The sequence below is a fragment of the Notamacropus eugenii genome, chromosome 5 (genome assembly GCF_028372415.1).
Source record: "Notamacropus eugenii isolate mMacEug1 chromosome 5, mMacEug1.pri_v2, whole genome shotgun sequence".
Taxonomy (NCBI): Eukaryota; Metazoa; Chordata; class Mammalia; order Diprotodontia; family Macropodidae; genus Notamacropus; species Notamacropus eugenii.
In genome coordinates this window covers 51,774,512-51,800,900 of record NC_092876.1, presented here as the reverse complement: position 1 = coordinate 51,800,900, position 26,389 = coordinate 51,774,512, and the positions used below count along the sequence as shown (strand labels likewise).

General features: G+C 39.1%; 1 protein-coding gene across 6 annotated transcripts in view; it reads right to left on the bottom strand.

Annotated features, from left to right (window-relative positions):
- The window catches only part of VPS13D (vacuolar protein sorting 13 homolog D), a 335,894-nt gene that overhangs the window by 259,783 nt on the left and 49,722 nt on the right, over window positions 1–26,389 (bottom strand). For 5 of the 6 annotated variants that reach the window (XR_011967006.1, XM_072608911.1, XM_072608914.1 and 2 more), the window contains 6 exons: window positions 24,007–24,133; window positions 22,905–23,085; window positions 18,699–18,881; window positions 12,637–12,684; window positions 10,144–10,366; window positions 5,840–6,050 (listed from right to left, as the gene is read on the bottom strand). Coding sequence is in view for 5 of the 6 variants with exons in the window: in XM_072608911.1 (XP_072465012.1) it covers window positions 5,840–6,050; window positions 10,144–10,366; window positions 12,637–12,684; window positions 18,699–18,881; window positions 22,905–23,085; window positions 24,007–24,133 (973 nt within the window). In the remaining variant the exon portion in view is untranslated. The remainder of the gene's footprint in view (window positions 1–5,839; window positions 6,051–10,143; window positions 10,367–12,636; window positions 12,685–18,698; window positions 18,882–22,904; window positions 23,086–24,006; window positions 24,134–26,389) is intronic. The other variant, XM_072608913.1, reaches the window with a different exon arrangement.

The following is a 26,389-nucleotide window of genomic DNA, read 5'->3' as shown; positions in this document are numbered from 1 at the left end:
AAAACTGAGTGGGGCAATGGTAGTGAGAGCTGGACAAATTTAAGTATTAGGTTATAAATGCTGTGTAAACACATTTATATTAAATTACAGAATGACAAAAAAAAAAACCGGTAGGGCAAGCAAAAGCCTAGGAATAAAAAAGCCTACAACTAAGTCTGGCTTTGAGAAATCCTGAATCTTCTCCATGCCTTAGTCTTACCATCTCTGAAGAAAGGATGCTACATATCTCCCTTCTCCAGTACACCAGAATGTTATGAGATGTCTCAAAGTAATGTGAGCTTTGTTGCAGGGAATGTATTTTGAATTTATCAAGCATGTTAATGATGCTTTGTTTCTCAGCTTTAAAAGGTCCAAAAACACCTTAATGGCATGATCACTAACCAAGTACACTCTAACCTATTGTTGAGATTAAAATGTCCAGATTATTTATGAATCTTCTAGAATTTTTTTTACTAAAACAGAAACAGCTACTCTTATCACTGAATATCTTCAGCTCATTTTCCTACACCTTAAATTTATTTTGCAAGGTTCATTTCTTAGACCTCTTATGTCATTTTTGTATATTCCTTAGAAATTTTTTTCTACTCATATGAGTGACTCCAAAATCTGTATCTCTTGCCTTGACATTTCCTTCCCCTGCCTGACCACCAGGAATAACAACACTTGACCTATGTATGGCAGGGAGCTATGGAGTTGCCTCATTACTAGGTTCCAACCAGAAACTGAACACCCCACTCTCAGTTGGATGTTGATTCCCTATCCCCACCTGATGCAAGTGTCCCAGAACTTCATTCCTTTCTGACCCTTGGATCCACTGTTCTCTTGGTTGGTGACAATCTGCCCTACCACTGCTTCCCTAGTCTCTCAGGACCTTGCTATCTGCCCTGACATTTTCCCTTCCAGATCCTAAATATCATCTGGCCTTTCCATCTGCCATGAACTAAACTCTCCTTTACGTCTTCCCAACGAGAGCAGAAACTACCTTACTTTTCTATCTGAACCTGTCACTTGGCCCAGTGCTTGGTACACAGCAAAGGCTTAATAAATGCTTTTTTGTCTGTTGAAATAATCTTTTTTTTAACAGCATTCCCCTTTATCATGTAGTTTACTTTTTTCTTCAAGTTGCAGCTTTCTCAGCTATCCTGTTTAGGGGTCTTTTTCTTTTTTAATAATTTATTTATTTTAGTTTTTCACATTTACTTCCGTAAGATTTTGAGTTTTGAATTTCTCCCTCACTCTTTTCTCCTCCCTCTCCAAGATGGTGGGCAATCTGATAAAGGCTCTACTTATACATTCATATTAAACATTTTCACTTCAGTCACGATGTAAAGAAGAGTCAGAACTAATGGAAGGAACCACAAGGAAGAAGAAACAAAACAACAAAAGAAAAGGAGAGCGAACAGTCTGCTTCCATCTGCATTCAGACTCCACAGTTCTTTCCCTGGCTGTGGATGGCATTTTCCATCATCACTCTTTTGCATTGCCGAGAAAAGCTAAGTCTTTCAAAGTTGATTACCCCACAATGTTGCCGTTTCCATGTACAATGATCTCCTGGTTCCACTCCACTCAGCATCAGTTCATGTAAGTCTAGGTTTTATATACCACAACTGGTTCACTCATTCCCCAGTTAATGGGCATTCCCCTAATTTCCAATTCTTTGCTCCCAAAAAGAGCTGCTATAAATATTTTTGTACACAGAAGTCTTTTTTCCTTTTTTTATGATGTCCTTGGGATACTGACCTAGTAGTGGTATTGCTGAATCAAAGGGTATGCACAGCTTGATTGCCCTTTGGGCATATTCTCAAATTGCTCTCCAGAATGGTTGGATCAGTTCACAATTCCACCAACAATGTATCAATGTTCCAATTTCCGCACATCTTCTCCAACATTTATCATTTTCCTTTTCTGTTATAATAGCCAATCTGATAAGTGTGACAGGGTACCTCAGAGTTGTTTTTATATGCATTTTTCCAATCGACAGCATTTTTTTGATGATTATAGTTAGCTTTAATTTCTTCATCTGAAAACTGCTCATATCCTTTGACCATTGGTCAACTGAGAAATGGCATGTATTCTTATAAATTTGACTGAGTTCTCTATATATCTGAGAAATGAAGCCTTTATCAGAAATGCTTACTGCAAAAATTGTTTCCCATCTTTCTTCTTTCCTTCTAATCTTGGGTGCATTGGTTTTGTTTGTGCAAAAACTTTTTAAATTTAATGCAATCAAAATTATCCATTTTGCATTTCATAATGTTCTCTATCTCTTGTTTGGTCACAAAGTCTTCCCTTCTCCATAGATCTGACAAGTAAAATATTCTTTGCTCTCCTAATTTGCTTATGGTCTTCATGTCTAAATCACATAAATACTTTTCATTCCATTCTATTTTATCTCTTTCCTACACTCCTGACTACATTTTCTTTTGCTCCCTGGACAAGGCAATATGTGTAAGATCAAGCTATAAAAACAGCTTCTCCTCCTCCTGATTTTCCCTATTTCTGTTAATGGCTGTACTATTCTCTCAGCCATCCATTTCTCATATTCCAAATAGTAGAACTTAGAGCAATGATTGGAAGTTTTACTTAGCCCAGTTTAAAAAAAACCCTTCTAACAACAAAAGTTGTCCAAAAGTGGAATGTTCCTCCTTGGGAGGGGGTAAATTCCCCCCTCATTAGACATCTTCAAGTAAAAGTTAGATGATCATATGCTGAAAAAAATTCTCATTAAAGTATGATGAGCTGGACTAGCTAGACCCTGAAGGAAGGTCCTTACAACACTGAAGTTCTGCATTCAAGAAGAAGTAACTTGGCTAGGGCCATTCAGCTAGTCAGTGGCAGATGTGGGAATTGAACTCAGACTTTCTGAATGACAGTTCCAAGTTCTTTCCTCCATACCATGGTAATGATCAAAGAAGAAAATTTTACAACAGCCTTAAACAGTAATAACAGCTCACAATGCTATAGCCTATTATGATTTACAAAAGACTTTCATCACAGCTTAAACCGGGTGGTGCCAGCATTCATATCACTGCTATCTTACCAACAGATCTAAGGCTCAATAAGAAGTTTCATGACATAACAAAGGCCACAGAGCTAACAAGTGGCTGAGCTGCAACCAGAATTCACATAAGGGAAATATACTATTTGGCAAGAACAAATACAGATCAAAAGATTCTGAGTTCAAAGGCTAGTTCTGCCACTTATTAGCTATATTACCTCAAGAAAGTTATTTAGCCTCCCTGAACCTCATCTTGCTCACCTGTAAAATGGGAATTATACCTATGCTAATTACCTCTCAGGGCAATTCTAAGGACCATACTCAATAATGTATAAAAAGTACTCTATAAACCATATGCATCATATAAATATCAATTATAATTATTATACAACTCAGATTTTCTTACTCTGAATCCAGTGCTCATTCTTTAGTTCTTTTTTATTTAAATTAGCATCACAAATAAAATCAATGTGGCCACAGCTAAAGGAAAGCAGGAAACGGGGAAATTTTATATCAAGTTTCCCTGGTAAAAATCTCATTTATCAAGTTTATAAGAAACTAAGCCAAATTTATAAAAATAAAAGTTGTTCCCCAAATGATAAATGGTCAAAGGATATAAACAGGCAGTTTCCAGAAGAAGAAACCAAAGTCACCATCATATAAAAAAATGCTCTAAATCTTACTGATTAAAGAAATGCAAATTAAAACAACTCTGAGGTACTACTTCACACCTATCAGATTGGCTAACATGACAAAAAAGGAATACGACATGCTGTAGAGGATGAAGAAAAATAGGGACACTAACATCCTGTAAATGGAGGTGTAAACTGGTTCAACCATTCTGGAGAAAAATTGGAACTATTCCCAAGAGTTATAAAACTGCATATCTTTTGACTCAGCAATACCACTATTAGGTCTATATCCCAAAAAGATCAGAGAAGGAAAAGCATCTATAGGTACAAAAATATTCATATCAGCATTTTTTGTGATGACAAGTAACTGGAAACTGAGGGAACACCCATCAGCTGAGGAACAGCAACATTGTAACAAGATCAGCTCTAAAAAACTCAGCTGCTCTGATCAATGCAGTCCCAAAGACGCCATGATCGAAAAGGCTATCTTCAGAAAGAACTGAAAAACTGAATGTACACTGAAGTGTTTTTCACTTTTTTTCACTTTTCTTGGTATTTTTTTTTTTTTGCAACGTGGCTAATATAGAAATGTTTTGTATGACTTCACATGTAGGGAATGAAAGAATTTTAACTCAAAATTGAAATAAATGAATGTTAAAAATAATTTTTAAAAAATAGCACCATTTATTAGCCCAAGTATGAAATGCCCCCTTTTCCCACAGATTTGATATAGTTTCAAGTTTTCTTTGATGGCTTAATTAAACTCAAATTAATAAGCAGAAGCCATTTGCAGAAGATACCTTTTAGATACTCATTACTATGAAAATTATAGCCCTAAAAGGCATCAAGAGAAAGGGCCATTACAGTGGTAGCTGAGCCAAAAAGCTTAAACAACCCTGGAAAAGAGGAAGATGGGAAGAATACTGTAAATATTAGTGATAGCAATTATATCCAATATCACATTTCTAAGTAAGTTGTTGGGATTATTAGTTCATTAAAATAAATGACAGTATCTATAGCTTAGATAATTAGAATCGTTGGGCATGCATCTTAAAGGAAGCATGATAGAAATGAAAACAAAAGACTTAATTTCTAAATAATAAAGCTCCTGCATGACAGTTGTCAGTAAAACAAAATACTAATAGTGCCAACTCTAACTGAAAATCATCCAGAATTGGATCATCCAGAAAATCATCCCGTTAGTAACTGAAAAGAATGAATCCTGTAGCATGCTAAGGAGAAAGGCAAAATTGTGTTACTAACCCAGAGAAGCAGAAAAAGTGATAGTGATTTACTCAAAGTCAGCTATCTCATTAAGAAATGACCAGACAGAAAGAAAAGTAGTATCAGGAGCTTGTTAACTACTTTAACTTAGAAATGGTACAGGAATAAAGTATGAAACTGGTTGTCATTAAGTCACAAACAAAAATCAGTCTCATGACTTCAAAGTCGCCCCCACTCCCTCACCTAAGTCCCAGGTACAAATGGGGCTGATCTTATCAGGACTGCAGTTTCAAGGAGGAGCTTAGACACATGAAACACAACTGAACTTGCTCTCAGTAGTTTGAAAATCCTTGCTTGATCATTTGAAAATCAATGAAAATTATGTGAGGTTAGCTCACTGGTCCTTGTGGAAGGCTTTCAGATTGCTGAACTGAATGAATTTAGCAAAATAACCATGAAATAATGCTATTGGTCCACGAGGCTCCAGGTGAAGCATCTAGAGACTTAGGAAAAATAATTAATAAAGAATAGTAATGAAAATAACAGCTGCCATTATGGCCATTTCCATAGGGCAGGACTGGTGGACTGGGCGCTGTATCCCCAAGCTCTTCAATCAGGGATATCACAGGGTCATTGAAATACTTGAGGATGTAACACTGTAAGAAGCCTTTTTCAACTGTTATCTCATTTGATCCTCATACAACCCTAGGAGGAAGCTACAGTAAGGATTATTATCCTCATCCTAGTGATGAAAAAAAAAAAACCAAGGTTCAGAGTAGGTGAAGTGACTCAGTTAACCATTGAGAAAGTGTTCATAGCAGGTTTGGCACCTGGGTCTCTCCTGACTCCACATCAGTTCTTTCTAGGGGCTGAGCTGCCAGGGACTGCTCCTAAGGCCCCCTGCGTCCTGCCAACATTCTGCAGGGCTTATTTCACTGAATGTCTCTGCTTATAAAAGACAGTTACTCAGATGTTAAAAACTCACTTGTCCAAATTCCTTTCCACCTGCAATTTCAGCCTACAGGGTTCAGTCAGGAGGCTTCCATCTGTCTGTCTGACAGAGTAGGATGGGAAGGTCAGATCACCACTGGTATTCTCCATTGCCTTAGAATACTCCCGGGGCCGTCTCTCAGCAGCAAAGATATCCATATCTTGCAGGTCCACAACAATACAATCCAGAAGGCAAATATAATCTTCTGCAAAGGGCCAAAGAGAGGGATAGGATTAAAAACCCTGGGCTCTTCCCTGGAAAAGACTGTCCAAGAAAAGTCTGGTTTTCCTTTGCTACCTTTTTACTTCTCGTTTCACTGTTGTAACTCCTCTCTCTGCTCGTTCAGATACTCAGGGTTCTACACTATGGCTCCCCAACCTGGACCAGCTATCCTGTCCAGGCAATGATCTTTGCATAGAACCAGAGAAAATCAGAATAAGAAACCTCAGATACTGCCTAGTCTTACCCCACACCCAAGTATGCATCCCCCCCCTCAACATCCCAACCAAGTAGCCATCCATTCTGGAGAGAATGGAGAAACTCATCATGACACAGTGTCAAGAAGAAGGAAGGTGAAAGTCCTGTTCTATCCCACCCTGGTCAAACCAGAACTGAATTACTGTACTCAGTAATACTTCAGGAATAGTACAGAGGAGGGGGACCAAGATGGTGAGGAGATACTGTGCTATCAAGGGTTCAGGATGTTTGCACAGGGGATGTACTAGTTTCTTCAAATAGTTTAAGGGCTATGATGTGGATGTGAGACTAGATTTGTTCTACATGGCCTCAAAGAACAGATGCAGAAGGATAAAAGGGAGGGAAAAAGCATTTATTAAGTGCCTATTATGTGCCAAGCACTTTACAAATATAATCTCATTTGATCCTGGAAAGTAGGTGCTATTATTATCCTCCTTTTACAGTGGAGGAAACAGAGGCAGCAGAGATTAAGTGACTTACCCAGGGTCACAAAGTTAATAAAGATCAGATCTTCCTGAGTCCTGACCCAGCACTCTATCCACTGATCCACCTAACTGAATCAATCTCTTATCAAAGAACAGGTCAGAGCTTTCATAAGACATTTTTTCCCTCAATCTGAAGGCTAGAAGGCATTGTTCAGGAATAGTCTATCGATCTATTCCTAGGAAAGACTGCATTTAACCCAAATCAAGTTCTCATCTTTTCCTTAAAGTTTCAATAAGGGCTATTCCAAAGCCTCACTTTGTCCCCAGTCTAAAGTCCTACAGCCTTAAAGGTCCACGCTCCTTCCTTAAGCTGACACTGAACTCTTTCCCACTGCCCATGCTGATCTGCCCTGCCCTTGAACACAGCCTAAGCATTCCTTCTCTCATCTCATGACACTCGTGACTACTGCACTCAAACTGTTTCCCTGGTGAACTCCACTCTGCAGCCAAAAAACAGCATGGGAGCAAGAAAGTCTCTGAACAGACAAAACATCTGTCACAGAGGCCCTGTGGGTCAAGCTCAGCCACTTCAGTTGTTGAAGAGCACCTCGAGGCCTCTTCATTTTGAGTACGTCCACTTTTACTTCTCACAGAGACTCCACACACAATTTTAACCAACATGGTTATCTGGATTTCTAGTCCACAGCAGATGGAGACAGCAAACAGAGAGCCTCTTGAACTGCTTGGTGCTGGTGCCTTGGTTAGGAGTGTGGCAAGCAACCTTGGACCAAAGATGTTACCGAAGAATTTTTTAAATGTAAGAAATCAATAAATAAAAACTTTGATCTGAATAGAAAAGTTAAACAAATAAGTGAATAAATGAATAAAAAATAACAAAAAAGCCACATCTAGACACAAACTTAAAACCCTGCAATAGCCAGAAGAAAGCTTCACCAAATTATACTCCCACACAATAACTTCATGTTCATAATAATGGTCCCTGGGCAACTAGAAGAAAATCAAACCATGGGCAATATTCTCCATTTAAAGACACTGTAAACTTACACTTTTTCCAAGATTTTCTGTCTAAAATGGTTTAAAAAAAATTTTTTTTAGGAAAATAAAATTTATGAAAAATTTATTTTCATGAAATACCTCATTCCCCAAAGACACACTATACTGGAGATTACTATACTAGGTAGATGAAATCTTTACAGAAGAAAAAGTATCAAACACTAGCCAAAACAAAAAATTATAGGCAGAGAACAAAATCATAGCAACTACAAACTCATTATAGGGAAACAACAAGAGAAATATTTATAAATTGTTTATGTTCTGTGACGCTTAAAACTGTTCAAAAAAAAAAGCCTGCCCCTTTAAAAAAAAGTCATTTCTGTCAGTAGAAAAATAGAGAAATGCAAGACTGAGTGTATGTTAACTCATCCTGTGCTGCAGGGCAGGGGGAAAGTGATGGGAAATATCACAAAAGGAAGATCAGGCTTTCCAGTGTCGTGAAAGAATCATCTTGGGGGACACTGGCTTCATGGATATCTTTTTTCAGGGTTTGCAGATAAGCTGGAGCTGGCTACACATAGCAGTACTGAGTGACTAGTTTGGATCACTGAGTTTCATGAGAATGATTAGTCTAATTAAAAATTAGGAACAACAGCCACTCTGATGAGTACAAGAGAGTTAAGCAGCTAAATCAAGAAGCGTAGCTGTCACAATAGGCTCCAAACTCAATGAACAAAACTAAGTCTGGTGTTATGCATTGAGTTAAAAAGTAACTGATACTTGATTATGGAAAGGGCATCCATTTGTAGCTGGCACTTTTATTTCTCTGAAGTAGCATTTCTAATGGTATTTCCATTATATTTTAGATGTTTAATTCATCTTATGACTTAATTTAACATTTTAATAAAGAGTTCTATTTCCTTTTTAAAAAAACACAACTAAACAATGTTGATAAGATTATAAACTTTATCCTATCTGTTACTTATACATGGCAACTGAGAGCAAAATCACCAACCTAAATTCTAACAGCCAAGAATATTTCTGCCACCCGGCATCAGTGATTTGAATTGTAGATACAAAGTTCCTGAAAAAAAACTAAGTGTCTTGCATATGCCTTGTCAAGTCAATTCTGTTTAAATGGTGGCAATAACCATAATCTCATAAGAATGCACAGATAACTTAAAAGACGATAGGGAGAGCAAAAAAAAACTGCATGGGAAAGTCAGGATCCAAGAAAAACTTTGGCAGGCTAAAACCTTTGTGAAATCAAATAAGATGAAATTGTGAATGGAGATTCAAGACCTCTGCTTCAGAAGAACCTCACTAGGAAGGCTGTTAGACAGAAATGTGTCTCAAAAAGCAATGGAGGTTTTGGTAGATCATAAGCTTCGCTGAAATTATGAGTGTTATGAGAGGCAAGAAATTTAAGGGAAACACCAAGAAGCACCAAAGGAAGGAAGGAAGGAAGGAAGGAAGGAAGGAAGGAAGAAGAAAAAGAAGGACAGACTGAAGGGAAGAGACAAGAGTCCTGCCGCTCTCTGCCCTGGTCGGACCACCGATAGAGTACTGCTTGGTTCTGAGAACGCAGGGAGGAAGAACAGAGACAAGCCAATGAATGCCCAGAAAGCTGGAGAACTGGAATGGCAAAGGACTCGGAGTCCATGGCACAGGACACTTGGCTAAAGAGACCTTTAGCTTAAAGAGGTCAGCAGGACAGCACATCTGCCTCCACGTACTTGAAAGGCAGCAGGAGACAGGAAGGATTCCCCTTGTTTTCTGTGGCCCCCAGTGGGCAGAACAAGGAGCTGGGGGTGTAAGCTGCAAAGAGGGCAGGCAACCTGGCTTAGACATCAGAAAAGACTTCCTAATGATCAGAGCTAAATGATGGGCAGGATGGGTTGCCAAACTCCCCTTCCTTAAGACTAAACTGGCCTTCTGGGTGCTCCATCTCCCGCCTCCTTGCCTTTGCAAAGGCTACACTCTGTGCTGGGAATCATGGCTCCTCTCTTCACTTCTTGGAATCTTGAATACAAAGCAATGGCACAAAGCAGGCCCTAAACAACTGCTTCCTGTCTGCCTAGTGACCGCACATGTGGTCCCCTCTCTGAAGTCTCCAAATAAAGGCTGGATGCCCTCTTGCCCAGGATGTTGTAGACTGGGGCACAAGTAACCAGACTGCCACAGAGTTCCCTTTCAACTACAAACCTCATGTGCCCTCAAGAACAGCAGCAAAACAGAGGAAAGCTGTTTCATCCTAGCAGCGGTTCCTACCAACAAAATGCTGTTGATTTGAATGACTGCATTCAGCCTGTCAAACCAATGCATTCTGCTGGGAATGGCTGTTCTCCCAGCCCTTCCTGGGTGGGTTCTGTGCTCTCTCACCTGGACTACTGGGAGCACAGCTGACAGGGGACTGGGCCTGCTGCCCCGGCGGGTTGGTCAGAGCACTGACCATGGGTTCGTTCTTCAGGCGTGCAGAGCTGGTTCCAGCAGGGGGTGTCATGAAAAGCCCCTCAGACTGGATACCCTTGGAGTCTTCAACACTCACTGTTTTCTTCATGCTGTGTTTGGGAGTGCCCAATGGGGAAGACAAAGGGGCAGATTCCTAGGAATGAAACAAAATAAAACCAAAATACAGAAATTAGGGGGCCAGGTAGGGGGGCTAGGAATGAGAATTACCATGTCTTTGATATTCCCAGGAAATCTCAGGACTTAAGAACCACAATAACCCCCAAAAATGCAGCACTTCTTTCACCCTCCAGGTCCCATATCCAAACATTGTTGCCTACATAACTTTTTTCAAAGTATATTTTTTTATAGGAACATAACCCAATACCTACTGAACACTAAAAAATTTCTGAAAGGAGATATCATTTAACCCAAAAGCAAATGACTAAATGCTCATTAAACAGAGCATAAGCACAGTTCTCATGTCTATATTTTTGATACCTGTAAAAAAACACATACACACATGTATATGTATGTGGTGTGTACATATGTGTATATAGGTATTCACTCTTTCTAAAAGAAATAAAATTAGGCCGAATTGTAAACATTATCGCTCTAAGTGGGATTTGTTTTCAAAGGCTCACCTTACGGAAATCTCTGAAAAGGGCAAACTCATGCATTTAAATTTCCAATCTCTCCTTTTAAATATAGAAAGCCCAGGCAAACATCACACATACACAGTTTCTTAAAATACAAGTCAATGAATTACTTGTTTTGAGAAGTACAAATTTATGGGGAGTGGGGGGAGAACGTGAATTCAGAGTCACATGAGGCTTGAATTCCAATTCTACCTCTGGGACCTAGGTGTGTGACCTTACACAAAGCCTTATACAAAGTCATTCAGTTTCTCTGAGCCTTAACTGTAAATGGGGATAATAATAGTTGGTAATGCCTACTACCTCTCTGGATTGTAGTGAGAAAAGCTCTTTGTAATGGTAAAGCACTATTAAAATGTGAGCTGCTATTAAATCTCAGTTCATCAGGATCAAAAATAAAGAGGGCAAATGTAAATACTAGGAAATAGTTAAGACAATAAAAATCTACTCAATATTATGTAATTTGTCTTTCCTTAAAATGTCTGAAAAGCTTCAGTCAGTCATTAATAAGGTCAAACAGAATACAGTGGAAAAACTATATTCAAGACACCTGGAATTAAATTCAAAAACTGATTTGTGGCTTTTAAATGCAGATAGTGTTTCTCTACTATGAAATTACCAGATTCCTCCTGCGTCTTTTTTCTGTCCTTTCCTGTATCTGTTACAATCAGAAAATGATTTTATCTTTAATGTCACTTTGTCTTTTCCTCTTAGTTTCAATGGAGAACAACACTCGTCACCTTTGAAGACATCTTGGGCAGTAAATAAAAAAGAACTTTTTACGTTTGCAATCCATCTGTAAAACAAATCACTAAATAAATGCTAATGTGTTTTGCACTTAATTAATATTTGCTAAATTTTAACTGACAGCCTGAAATTCTTCCTTTTATTTGTGTTTATTTATACTCTGGTTGCATTTGTTGATCTTTCAGGACACTCAAGTATCTTTCATCTCTGCATTTTCTACATTATTCCTTAAAACAAATAAATGACTTGAGAAGAGACTGGGCTATGGCTCTTGTGGAATAGGAAACAGAGGTTATGAATCAAGGACTAGGAGATGACTAAGAAAAAGAAAAAAGGAGGCAGATGCAAAACATTCAGACCTGCTCCCATTAAAACATAGATTTGTGTAAAACAATTCCAAACACACAGGAGTAATGAAATTCAAGGACAAACAACTCCAACTCTTTCAGATTTGATTTCAGGATGATTTCCTGTTCTCAAACCACTGGAATTCCTATTAGAAGAACAACACACGTGCAAGCTATTAGAGGGCAAATAGTAATGTAAAACAATCGTTAGTGGCAATGAGAAGGAAGCAATCACCCAATCCTTTATTCATTTATTAAATATTTAAACTACAACAACCACACTTGACTATGCAGAATTGGGTGTACTTCCTAGAGACATTTATCTGAAATACAAAGTCCATAACAAGAGAAACAGTCCAAACTTCCCTTATGGAATTCCACAGAACAATCAATGAAATGGGACAAAAATAATGAATGTTTTTACAGCATTTTAAGAAATAAAACTATCAAGAAAAATCTATTTAGGGACAAAAAGGTAATAGGTTCTTTGGAGTCATCAGGAGAGCTTTTAAATATGAGAAATTACTTCCAGACAATACAAGAAAGAGATTTCTCTACTGACGAAATATTTCTAAGATTTTTATTTTTTAGGTGATAATACATCAATTGACTGTTGAATCCCATAAAGTTTATCATAATTTGGGAGGATGTCAAAGAAGGATATTATGGTATTATACCTTGAAGCACAAACGATCCTTGTAAGTGCTGCCACTTAAAATCAAATCCTCAAAAACAAACACAGGAAAATAATTTTCATTAAAATACTATAAAATACTTGCTCTTATTTAGTTCACTAGAGAAAAAAGAGTCCCTCTCATAAACATATTAAGTTCAGTACGATCTACTCCAATTGAAAACACACCTTACTTTAAGTCAATGTATATGAAAACTCAAGTTAATTAAACAAACTAAGGGGCATTTTACTTCATCAAAAGATTTTTTTATTTTCTAAAAGCATACACCAATGGGTTCTGCCATAGAAACTTGGGCATGTCCCTTTATTACTTTTTATATAACAACTAGGTCAAACTGCTCAACCCCTAAAGACCCTTCTAGATTTAAAATATATGAGCCTATGTTTTTCTGGAATATATTTATTATGTACAGAAAGGGAATTACCTATATGTGGTAACGTTTAAAGTCCCAATTCAATTTGGAAATGTGGGAAAAGCTCAATAAATAGGAAGACCTCAAAGAGAAGCCCCAAAATGTAAAATAACTTAAGGTGAAAAAACGAGCAGTGGCCCAAGGCCTCTTGACCAAAAAGAAGAAAAGGGGGGGGGATCATTACTATAAAGCAGACCATTCTATGGTTCTTATGGACATGAAAGGAGGCCCAAGACAGACAGTCCCATAATGAATTCAGCTCTACAGTGGACAATCTTACAAGTGAATGCCTATATACACAAGACACAGCACTAAGCCTTGCAGACACAGACAAAATAACAAAACAGTCCCTGCCCTCTAGGAGTTTACAGGTGTGACTCTACAGTGGTCAGGCAGATTCCCTCCATTCTCCTTACCAACAACTCAGAACTCCTACATTATATATCCAAATACATAGTATTTCTGAGGCTGCTTGTATGCAGTCTCCCTCAAATGCCCATCTTCTTTAATATCTTCTCACAAGGATGCCATATGAATGGGAATAATGTAACATTTAGAAGAATCACATCTTTTGGAGAGTCAGAGGGGAATGGAGAGAATGTTGTGGATGTGACTGAAGCACCAGCAACAATGATTAATATGGGGAAACTGGAGGGAGAGAGACAGATCATCAAAAGTGTGGGTGACCAGAAAGGTCGTGCAGTGAGAGCTGGCCACCTAAGTGTGACACTGGCATCCATGACAGCAGAGGGACCCTCCAGGGCACACGTAGGTCCTCTGAGGCCACACCTAACAATGAGCCAGGCCCTACAGTGGGTGTAGGCAGCAGCACCTTTCCGAGATCCAGGATCTGATAACTCTGCTGCCCTTCAGAAACAGTCACCTGAGGAGCCAGGACACACTTCAACAATGCTAAGTGACTTGAAATGTTTCCTCATCTTACCTGCAAAGCGGTAAAGATTGCACAAATGGAAATCTTTATCTTTACTGTAAAGTCAAAACCCAGTATGACCCAGGGAACAACAGAAAGTCACAGCCTGTACTGAGGACACAAGGGTCAAGTCCCATCTCTGGCAGGTACTGATGGTGTGGTTCTGGACAACCACTTACCCCCTCGGTGTCCCAGGAACTCTCTTAGATCACAAGTTACAGAAGAGAGATTAACTGAATTTATGGAGGGATTTCTCAAGCTAAAAGATTCCCACAATAACCACGCTGGACCTAGTCTGTTCCACCTCTGCCAAAAAAAAACCCCAATTTATTTTGGGGTTCACATATTTTGGACCCAAAATACTCTTACCCTGATTAACCAATCACCTTATTTGACAACTCAGAAGAATTTTATCTATTTCTTCAAAAGTGAATTTATCCAAAAAAAACTGAAGATCTTCTAAAAACTGTACTGCAAAGGCTAAAGTTGATTCCCAAAGAATTCTAGACCTGGGTGACATGATGGATAGGGCTCTGGACTTGGAGTCATGAAGCCTTGGATTCAAATATGCCTCAGTCACTTTCTCACTGAATGACCTGGACAAATCTCTTCACCTGTGTCAGCCTCAGTATGCCTATCTGTAAAATGGGAAGAGTAACACTTGAAGTAGCTGCTGCTCAAAGGATCAAATGAGAGTCGTACTCAAATGTCAGCTCTAATTAGGGTCATTATTACTCTAGTCGGGTGGAAAATGTACACAGCTATCCACAATATCTACCTTAGAATAGACAGCTCTCATCCTGATTTATGGTTAAGTTATGGTATGTTTATTTAAAAAATTAAAAAGTCACACCTGAGACTAGGGAAAACCAAGTCAGAAAATCTTGTGGAGGAGTCAGTCTGCACAAACAGCCTCTCAGCAAGCATGCTTTTCTGTAGTGCTGTTCATCATGTCAGGAAATGAAGAATGAAGAAATTTTTCAAATTTAATTTTTAAATATTTAGTTGAAAAATAAATATTCTGGAAGAAGGAAAATAGGGAGCAAACCATGTCTCCTAAAACATAACTACATAAACTCACTACAGCAGTGCCATCATTTGCAGAAAGAAAGCATTATCAAAAAGTTTCTCCATATTAAATTGGCTGATGGAGACATTAACAGCCAATTATTAAAATTCGGGAGACCCAAACTTTTTTTCCCTGTCCTGTTTCCCTCTCCAATCTCTCAAAGACAAGGCTGATAAAAGATAGGGTTAATATTTTCCTTATTCTTGGTACGGCTACTCTACCCAACTACTAATCTAAGTAGTTCAGACTAATCTAAGATGAAACTCCTTTCTGCTCAGGCTTGTGTGGGGGATAAATTCTTTGAACAGACTGCCCAAGGCTGAGGGTAACTTAGAAGTAAATGACACACTCAAGGTTCATTAGAATAGGTTCAGTTTCTCAATGTAACCATCATTCTCTCATCATGGCTGCCTGTCACCCTCAGAACACCCCTCTTCCAAGGACATATAAGTCACTCAAGTCCACCATGACTGTCTTTGGCATTCAAGAGTGTCACAGACCTCTTTTTATCAGAATACTGGCATTGTTATTAAAATGACTAATTACCCAGAAATTATGTCTCTAGAACTAATGTCACAATCTAAAATCAAGATATTTCTTGATCTCTCGAATCTAATGAGACTAGAAAGAGGAGCTTTATACAAAACATAATTGGAAACCATTCACTCACACACAGAGCAGATTCTGACCAGCGAGGCTGTCATCCCAACAGAAGGGCAGCCAATGTTCATGTCAATTTATAAAACCACCTTGAAACCTCTTTTCTAGAATTTAGAGACAGCAAATTTCTCAGTCATCACCATATACCTGAAGATATATCTATGAACCCTTAATCAGACTGAGTAAACTAATAGTTTAATAAATCTGCTGTTGTTCAGTTGTTTTTCATTTGTGTCTGACTCTTCAAAACCCCATCTGGTGTTTTCTTGGCAAAGATACTGGAGTGGTTTGCCATTTCCTTCTTCAGCTCATTCTATAGATGAGGAAACTGAGGCAGACAAGTGACTGCCCAAGGCCACACATGTAGGAATTATCTGAGGCTATATTTGAACTCAGGAAAATGTCTTCCTGATTCCAGACCAGCATTCTACTCTCTCTGCCACCTAACTGCCCAACTCAATAAATGCTTTTTTACTAATTAACATAATTCCTCTCATTCTTCTTTATGGCTCACTAACCAACCTTGCCCTGCCTTTTCCCATTCTTTCACTAGCTCATGAGAAAGGATTCCCAGTTAGGCTTGTGAGAGATGCTGCCAGGGAAGCGATTCTGGTTTCCTTGTCTTCAGACTTTCCTTTTCTAACCCAGTTTTGTAGCCAAGGGACTACTAGGGGATGGCAATGTGCTGTATGTTGGCTTCCTTTCACTTTTCTCAAGATTCTCTGTCTCTATAAGTAGAGAGAGCATGGCACAGAAGCAGAAAAGGCACTGGATTTAGAGTCCAAGAATCAGAATCCAAATCCTAACTTTGCTACTTATTACCTTTGTGACTCTAGGCAAGTGACTGCCTTACGGGTCTTAGTTTTTCAGTGGTAAAGATAAGGGGTTATCATGATGTGATCCTTAAAGTGCCCTTAAACCAGAAGCACAGATTTTGAGAACTGGAAAGAACCCTAGTGGCCAATTAATCCTTACCGTAAAAAAAGGAACCCATACATAGCAACCCTGTGATCCTATGATTTTTTAAGCCACCCTTATGCTTGTTGTAGGACATTTTGGGGGTCAAGTGTCTCGGTCACAGAATCCCAAGTCAATAAACCAGCACAAGGACAAAAGACTTGGGGTGCTCCACTGGAGCCATTTCCAAGCAGAAGGGAAGTGATGAAGGAACATTCCAAGCCTAACAACTCAACCAATTCTGGAGCCATAGATCTCCAGGTTTCCCACAAAAATAGTAATGATAGATTTTTTCAAAACGTTTGGCTAAAACCTAGGTAAGTTTAATCTGTAAGCAGAGAGATGGTGCAGTGCCTGGAGTCAGGAAGCCCGGAGTTCAAATCCAGCCTCAGACATTTTCCAACTGAGTGACCCTGAGCAACCTCTGCCTGCCCTCTGTTCCTTTAACTGTAAAATGAGCATAATAATAGCACCTACTTCCCACCTGTTATAAAGATCAAATAAGATATTTACAAAACACATAGCACACACTAGGTGCTTTACAAATGCTTACTTTCTTCCTTCTTTCCCCAGGTATATTACTAGAGGATGAATACGGAAGTATATCTCACAAGAACAGTGTCAAATGATGATGCTGTTGGAGATAGCCAAGGATAACAAAAAGATGAAAGTCTTTCTGATTGCTTTGTTTGGTTTGCCAAGTGAGGAAGAAAGGAGGGTCGTAGAAGAGAGAGAACAGTGCTATCAGAAATAAAGTTAGTCTGGCATGATTTGCCTTTGTCAGAGCTGCACTAGCTCTTTGGGACTCCTGTGGCCTGTTCTTCACTTTCGCTAACTGTGCCTTTAAAGATATGTTCTAGAATGGTGACAGGAAGTGAAGGGAGACTCACACAACTACCTTTCAAGAATCCAGCATCTTTTATTTCTGAAACTCCAGGGCAGGCTCCACTACCTTTCCAAATTCAGTAGTGGCGGCTTGACCATCCTGCTGCCTACTTCTTTCAGTACCCCAAGAGATCACTCACATGAGTCTGGACCAAGAGGAGCACCAAGCATGCTCTTAGTCACTTCTCACTGACTATAAGTATCTTCTCCCCTTCAGTCAGCTCTGTTCTGGCCTCTCCCTGGCAGAGAAGACAACCCTGGAGCAATTCTGCCTTCTCCCTTCTTCTGCCAACCTGTGCTCTTTGCCCCAACCTGTAGCTTGTTCTTCATTTTTGGGTTTTCTTATCTTTCCCCGACAGCATCAGATCATCTTGAACTGAGGGACTTCCTATACTATTCCCATGGGGCCATTCCAGGATCATGTGTTCATCCCTTAGGATCCGCCCTTGTCTTCTTACACATACAGAGGCACCACTGACTGTCAATAACACATGAATTATAAGCCCTTGTATACAGTGCAATGCATGATACATAGTACATTTTCAACAAAAGGAATGACTGTGGTGCACTAAAAAACTTGATTTCTAATCCTGGGCCTTAGTAGCTATGTAATCTTAAATGAAGTTCTTTCTCTGAGCCTCAATTTCCTCATCTTAAAATATGAACATTGGGCCAAATAATCTAGTGAGTCCCTTCTAGCAGCAGACCCTGTGATACCATCAAAAGGCAAATTCTCAACCTATACCAACTACATGCCAATATGCAGGAGCCTCACAACCATAGACACCCGCCCCAATTCATCTCTACTCCACTCTCTTACAACCTCAGCCATTTTCTCCTGCTGCACAATCCCCAAAACTCAAGACAGCAGCATCTATTCTTGAGGTTTCCCATACTAAGGCGTGCACCAGAAATAGCCTCTGTTTATTCACATCCCTCAGAGATTCACAACTGTATTATTCAGAGGTAGATAAAAAAAATAACCATCCTTGCTTGAGGTGTCCAACTTACAATTCAAAATGCTTTCAGATCCCATAGTAATGAAATAAGAAGAGTAAGAAAGCTTTTTGAGGGGTGAGAAGGATTGTTTAAAATGGGCCAAACAGAAAAGAGAAATACTGAAGGCTTACCTTGCCTTGCAAGGAGAAGGTCCCAGGGGATCCTGCAAAGAGAAACTTGTTCTTGATTTTCAGTTTCCCCAGATTTGCTACAATTAAGTTATTTGATCTGGAACTTTCTGGGATGAGGAGAACAGGAGCACCAGCTTCAATATCTAGAAGAACCCGAGAGGAACGTTGGGCTTGATCTCTCACCTATGGTCAGGAAAAAAAATTACTGTTCAAATACTCAAACTCCAAGATATGATGACTTTATAACTAAATGACTTCAACATTTAAGTCATTCAAGGTCAGGGGTCAGTGATCTATTCATCCTTAAAAGAATCAGTCAGTGCTGGATAAATGTATTTCAATATAATTGCTTTTCCTGATAATCCTAAGTATTCTATTTTATGCACTTGTTCTGAGCAGGAGCCCATCACCTTCACCAGACAGTTCAAGGGTCCCATGACACAACAAGGTGAAGACACCCCTGCTCAAATGCAGAACTCTCCTCTTCCTCCCTCATCAGTTTTTGGAAGATGAGGTGTTGGAGCAGCACAAATCTGGGAATGAAGAGATGGGCGCACTGCTACCGATGAGCTGCTGACTCTACTCAAGCTACTTCCTCTCTATGGTGGAGCAGAAGCAGATGCCAAGGACAACACCAAGGTTGTGAACCTGGGAGATCAGAAGGATTCTGGTGCCACTGATAGAAATAGGGAGACTGCAAAAAGAGGAGTGGTTTGGAAGCAAAGATGACATATTTTAGACATAGTTTGGAATGTCAAAGAAACATCCAATTTGTAAGGTCTAGTAGGGATGAGGGTGTAGGGGTCTGAAGAGACTAGGGCTAGAGATTTGAGTCTCTGCATAGAGATGATAATTAGATCATGGTAGCTGATGAGGATCTAAGAAAGTACAGAGAAAGAAGAAAAGAGGACCCAGGATAGAGCCTTAAAGGACATCTGTTGCTAGAGGATGTGATATGGAGGATTAAACCAGAAAAGAAGACTGAGAGAGGGGAACCAGAGCTAGATTACTGATAGGAGGAGAAACAAGGTGATCAACACTGCCAAAGGCTGCAGGGGACTCAAGAAGAACAAGAAGCAATGAAAAACCATCAGAGCTGGCAGTTACGTGGTCACTGCTAACTTTGGAGACAGCTGCTTCATTTGAGTGATGAGGTCACAAACAAGACTGCAAAAAGCTGCTAAATGAATGAGAGCAGCAGAAGTAAAGGCAAAAAATGGAGTTAGCTTTCTCCAGGAGACTGGCTGAGTGAGACATTAGGAAAAAAGGATGACAGCTGGATAGAACAATCAAGTCTGCTAAAGGACATGAGCACAGACACACCACACCGGCAGACAGCAGGACAAGAAGCAGTAGATAAGGAGAGACTAGAGATGTTTTAAACTTAGCACCAGCATTTCAATAAGCAAATAAAAGAAAAAAGGTTAACGTGGTAGCAATAAAGTTATTTCATCTGTATTCACTTCTACACTTTTTAGTAGCTTTTGTGCATAAAAAATGACATTTTTTGGCATATCTGTGACTGCCCACTGACCTCCCCTGCCGGAGCTAAACTCTCCTTTGTAACAAATATGTAAACCATAGCAAAACCAAGGGCTAAGAATGTCCAGCTAATTCTGCATCTCTCTTCTATCAAAGGAGAAAGGAAAGAGATACCCTTAACAACTATGGCTCAGAGACAGAGATGACCATAACAGAAAAATGAACGTGATATATCAGTTATATAAAACTGAAAAACTTTTGGACAGGCAAAATAAGTAGAGTTAGAAACAACTGAAAAAAATCTTCAGAGCAAAATTTCCCTAATAAAGGTCTTTCCAAGAGATATAAAGAACTGATACAGATTGTAAGAGACATTCCCCAACTGATAAGTAGTCACAGGAAATATATATATTCCAAATGAATACGATGATGCCCAGTATAAAAGGTCACGATAAAAAAATGATATTAAATATGTAGTGGAAGGGGGCAGGGAGAGAGATGATTATCAGGACAATGTGTTAGAAAAGAAAAGACAGCATAGGATTCAGAGCACATGTAGAAAGAGGTTTGTCTTGGAGAAGACTACTTCATCATCAGAGAATGGAGGAGGAGGGAGATAATGACAAGGAGTTTTGATATGTGAAGGAAACAGGTGGCTCATGGTGAATTATCTCCATTTTCTTAGCAAAATATAAGGTTAAGGTTCTCCTCTTACGGGAGGATGTAGCAAAAGTGAGGAGGTTTGAGGAGAGAAAAAAATAACCTCTGTGAGTAGTGGGATAGAGAATCAATTAAGAGGAATAAAACTGTTGCCTTGCCATAGTGAGACCCTACTTGAAGTTAGATAAGATAAATTCACAGCGGACTCAGTCAGCTGGGTAATATCACTTCCTCCATGAAGCAGCACTGAAGTGACAGTGAAGACTAAGGTGGTAATCCAAGCCTGAGGTTTGTCAAGGCCCAAGAAGAAACAGGACAGGGGATTTAAGAGAATAAGGCAGTGTGGATGGAGTTTAACATGGGTCAAAATAACAAAGAGGGAAAAACTATGTCAAAACTGAAACAGGAGCCTGGGAGAATCTGAAGAGATATACGCACTGGAGCCTTCAGTGAGGACCAAGAACAGGCTTAAGAGAGGTAAAGTATGTGAAGAATTGGAGTGACAGCAAGTTATGATCAGACAGGGCAATGCTGATCATGACAATCAGAACCACAGTCCAGAAGATGACTGATGCCCACACCTCCCAACAGAGAAGGGATGGGCTCAGGGGATGGACTGAGTCAGAGATTTGGGGACACGGTCACTGCAGAAATTTATCTTCATTAACTACACATATTTGTTACAAAAGTTTTCTTTTTCTTTTCCAGTGGTGATTGGATTGTTATTTGAATTTAATTGAAAATGTATTCATTAAAAAGTAAAACATAATAAGAAAAAAGACTGAGCAGATAAGTTTTGTTACTTATCCAAAGGTGGATTATAGGTGGAATTTGTATACCAACTTGGCACATCAGGAATAACAACAATACCTTATATTTAACAATGCCTACCATAACTCTGTGAGGTATATAAATTAGGAACTATTACCATCCTCACTTCCCCCTTGAAAATGGGGGGAAAGGCACAAAGAAAAAGTGATCAGTATTAAGATCACATGATAGTAAGAAAAAAAACAATACACCAAAATCTAATTCCTATTAAATTTCTGACTCTAGTTAAGAATTAGAACTGACAGGAACCTGGACTTGAACATCATTTCAAAAAAGAAAGTGTGCATGAACAAGGAAAATAGTTATAGCAGCACTCTTTGTAGTAGTAAAGAACTAGGAAACAAAGTAGATCCTAAGTTCTCAGATGCCTACTAATTGAGGAATGAATAAACAAGACGTGCTACATGAATACTGTGGAATATCACTTGTTTTTTAAGAAATAAACACTACAATGAATACAAAGAAGATTAGGAAGACTTGTATGAAATGCTAAAAAATGAAGTAAGCACAAACAGGAGAAAAAAAAATCCTCATATAGTTTGATAAAACAAGACCGGAAAGACTCATCTAACACGTCTCCTCCTCTCACCACTCACAGTGAAACTCAATCCTTTGGCAAGACATTAGGGCGTTTTTCCCTGATCCAACTGAATCCCTAACAATACAGTAAGATATTGTCTTAAGTCATTCTTATCATTTATACGTGTGTGTGTGCACATAAGCGTAACCTCAAACGCATGTTGAGAAGGCCAAATGACCTGTAGTATGTAAAGTCTAACGAAACCTTGAAGCACCATATAAAATAGAAGCTATTAAATAGATAATAAAATATCTAATACAATAGAAGCTTTATAAAATAGAAACTACAAGGACAGTGACATAAAGGGGGGCGTGTGTGTGTGTAAATATATTATAATTTTATACATGTACGTACAATATAATATAAATAATTCAGCTACAGTAACATTTCTGCCAGTCACTGAAGAAAGGAGTGTTATATAAGAGTTTTGCTTTTGTTTAGTTCTCAGTTAGGGGATGGCAGTGGGAGGGAAAGGAGGGAAATTCTGGCTGATTGAAAAAAAATACACACATATAATTTTTTTAAATGTTATAGAAAACAAACATTATTAAACACAAAATTATAGCTACTAAGCCAGTGAAAATATTTAGCCTAGCACTTAAAAGAGGAATGAGGATTCTATTATTCAGAGTCATATGCTTGGAAGACCTTACCGTTTGCCCCTCAATAGCAGCTCTTTGGCGTCCAAGGACATCTTGCAACTGAGTGAAATGCTGAATAAAGGCCACCACTTCAGCTTGAAAGCGCTGAGTATGGACATATTGCACTGACGCCATCTGGAGGTTCACTCGGATATCATGCTCTCTTTGAAGCAATGGGTCAGGTCGTCCATATCTGGGAAAAGTGATCAAAATGGGAATCCACTATGACCAAATTACAATGTTCTATTGGCGATAAACCTCTTAGGCCAATTCGGAGCCACTCCATCCCTATCTTTAATCACCAAAATGGAATTCAGGATCACATTTTAGAAAGCAAATTCCAACATTACTGTTCTATCCTGAATCTCTGCAGTTGGGCAATCTGGTCCAGTACCTAGGTCCCTGGACTGAGACGCAGAGTTCACTCCTGACTCTAACTGAAACATCAATATCCAAGAGGCAACTCCACACCTGCCCTGCTTCTTTTCTCCATCCTAAGGTACTGTAGTATAATAAATGTAAAATTAGAGATGCTTTGTATGGTGGACAGAGCACTGAACTCAAGAGATGGAAAGACCCTATCTCAAACACTTACTGAAGTGTGGTTCCCTGGGAAAAATCGAAAAACCAGTGCCTATCTCCTAGAATAGTTGGAAGGAATAAATGAACCAATAAAAGCAAGATTGTTTTAAAACCTGACAGGAAAACATAAGTATTAGTACAATCATTACTAAACTCTTAGAAATGTATAGAAACAGGAAAATTGGGGGGAAGATCTTTGAAATTTTCTTATTCTTCAAGAATTATTAGAATTAGAATTATTTCTCTTATTAGAGAAAATCCTGGTGCAGTCCCCACACAGAAACCATTTAAATTTCCTACATGACATTTCAGCATGACCCACTTAAAAGGAGTTCCAGGTTGATGCAATTTGGCATAAAATGGGCCTTCTCATAAATGGGACTTAGACAATTTTAAAAGTAAAAAATGATCTAGTCTCCAAAATAACATTTTAAAGACTCAATGTCTTTAAATTTTTTAGCTCAAGGAACGATTTGAGTCAATACACAATTACAGGAAAAGTGCAAAATGAGAAAAGATTCAAGCATTTTACTTGAATATCTGGAAGATAAGAGCCTCTTCTCCACTTGTAGTGAACCGTTCTCTGTAGAACTCTCCATGAGAAGTCAGGTCACTTAAAGACAAGCTCCCAATACTTCCTTGTAAAGTAAGATCTCCCTCTAAGGATGGGTTATAAGAAAAAAAGAATAAATTACTGGTGAGTATTTATATGTTTCACAGGGTTATAATGAAGAAAGCATTTGGTGAACAGTAAAACCCAAAGTAAATGAGAGACTTAAACTGCCTTAGGACACTGACAACTTGCCAAGTTACAGGGGACTGAGAGTCCAATGAGGTGATAGCTAAAAACACTCATGCAATTTAAGACTGTATTACTTTAGGCTAGATTTTAGTCTGGAAAGAACCTCAGTAGCCATTAAATCCCACCCATAAGAACAAGAATCTTCTCTAAGTATATTCCAGAAGCATTCATGCAACCTTTGCTTAAAAATCCCCAAGGAGGTGGCACCCACCACTACCTAAGGTGACCATTTTCTTGTTTGGAAGTTTCTTGTTGTATGGGTCTAAAAACTTACTTCTTTGCACTTTCCACCAATTGTTCTATGTTCTCTTGGAGCCAAGTGGATCATGTCTAATCTCTCTCCCACAGGACTAGCTTCCAAGTACTTCATGATAACTATCATGCTCTCCCGGTATCTCATTTCCTCCAGACTAAATATCCCCAGTTCCTCTAATTGAGATGCATATAGAAGAACTAAGGCTTCTAACCATGCCCTCCTTGGGATGCTTTCCAGCTAATCAGTGTCCTTCCTACAATACATTACTTCAGACACAGGCTGATCAGGCAGAGCATAGCAAAATTATCACACCTTGATCCTAAACAATAGACTTCTCTTACAGTCTTAAGATCACCTTAGCTTTTTTGACTGCTATACCACACTGAAACCTCATTAACCTTGCAATCCACTAAAAACCTCATATCTGTATCAGATAAAATGACTTGACAATATTTCCCATTATATATTTATGAAGCTGAATTTTGTTTGAGACTATATGTATGCCTACTAAATTTCATGTTAGTAGAGTCATTCCAAGCCCATCATGTTTTTGAGTCCTGCCTAAAGTGTTAGCTAAGGCAGTTGGATGCCACAACGGATAAAAGGGCTGGGCTTGGAAACAAGACCTCAGTTCAAATCTCACCTCAGACACTTACTAGCTGTGTGACCCTGGGCAAGTCACTTAACCCTGTTTGCCTTGGTTTCTTCATCTGCAAAATGAGCTGGAGAAGGAAGTGGAAAACCACTCCAATATCCTAGTCAAGAAAACCCTAAATGGGGTTAAGGAGAGTTGTACTGAAATGACTAAACAAGAATATAGAAAAAGTGTTAGCTAATCATTCAAATGTTGTCTGCAAATCTGACAAGTAGGCCACCAGTGCTTTTACGTTAAGTAGCACAGGGTCAACCTCAGATCCCCAGGGCACCCCATCAAAGGCAACTTTGTCAGATACCTAGAGGTAGCCATCAGTTCTAAATCATTTCATTTGAAAATGAGAAAACTAAAGTTAAGGCAGGATAAGGGACCTACCCAAGGTCAGGAGATAAGAAGAGCCCAAAGCAGAATGTGAACCCAGAGGTTCTGAGCACAGAGCAAGGACTCTTTCCACTGTATCATTCCCTTCCTCATGGAAAAAACATTAATAAGCACTTACTGGATCCAACTAGTTTTTGATTCACTTAACTATATAATTATCTAGTCCATATCTCTTCATCTTTTACACAAAAGCATGAAAAAAATTGAAAATCAGTGTGGTCAGAACAAGAATAGTGATGGCCCCAACATACTCTGCCATTATCAGACAATTTTGGAGTATTGTGTACAATTATGGGCACCACATTAAATGAGAGGAGAAAAGCCAGAATGGTAAAAGGTCTCAAGAACTTTCCACTGGAGGATTGGTTGGAAGCACCTGGCATGGTTAGCCTGGAGAACAGAAGACTAAGAAGAGACATGACAGTTGTCTTAAAGGTGCTTGGCCTGGTTTTTCCTGTTGCTGTTATCTCCAAGGCTGAACACAATGCTTAGAGCCTAGAAAGCACTTAAGTGCTTTCCTACTGACTGAAAAAGGGGCCGGGCATGTTCTGCTTGCAGTCTGAGAGGGAGGAACATGGGGCAGAGGGAGTCAGATGTCAGCCTGCCTTACAAACACTATATCCTTCTACACCTCTACAACAAGTTGATCTCAGATGTGACACTTCCTGCTGGTGGGCCTGTGCACTGGCTGTCTGCTTCCCATACTTGGATGCTCTCCCTCATTAGCCCCATCTCAAAGTCTCCCTGCTTTCCTGCATAACTTAAGTAAAGGACTCTGCAGGGTCCTTCCCCAGTCTCTAGTGTCCTCCTCACTGAGATTA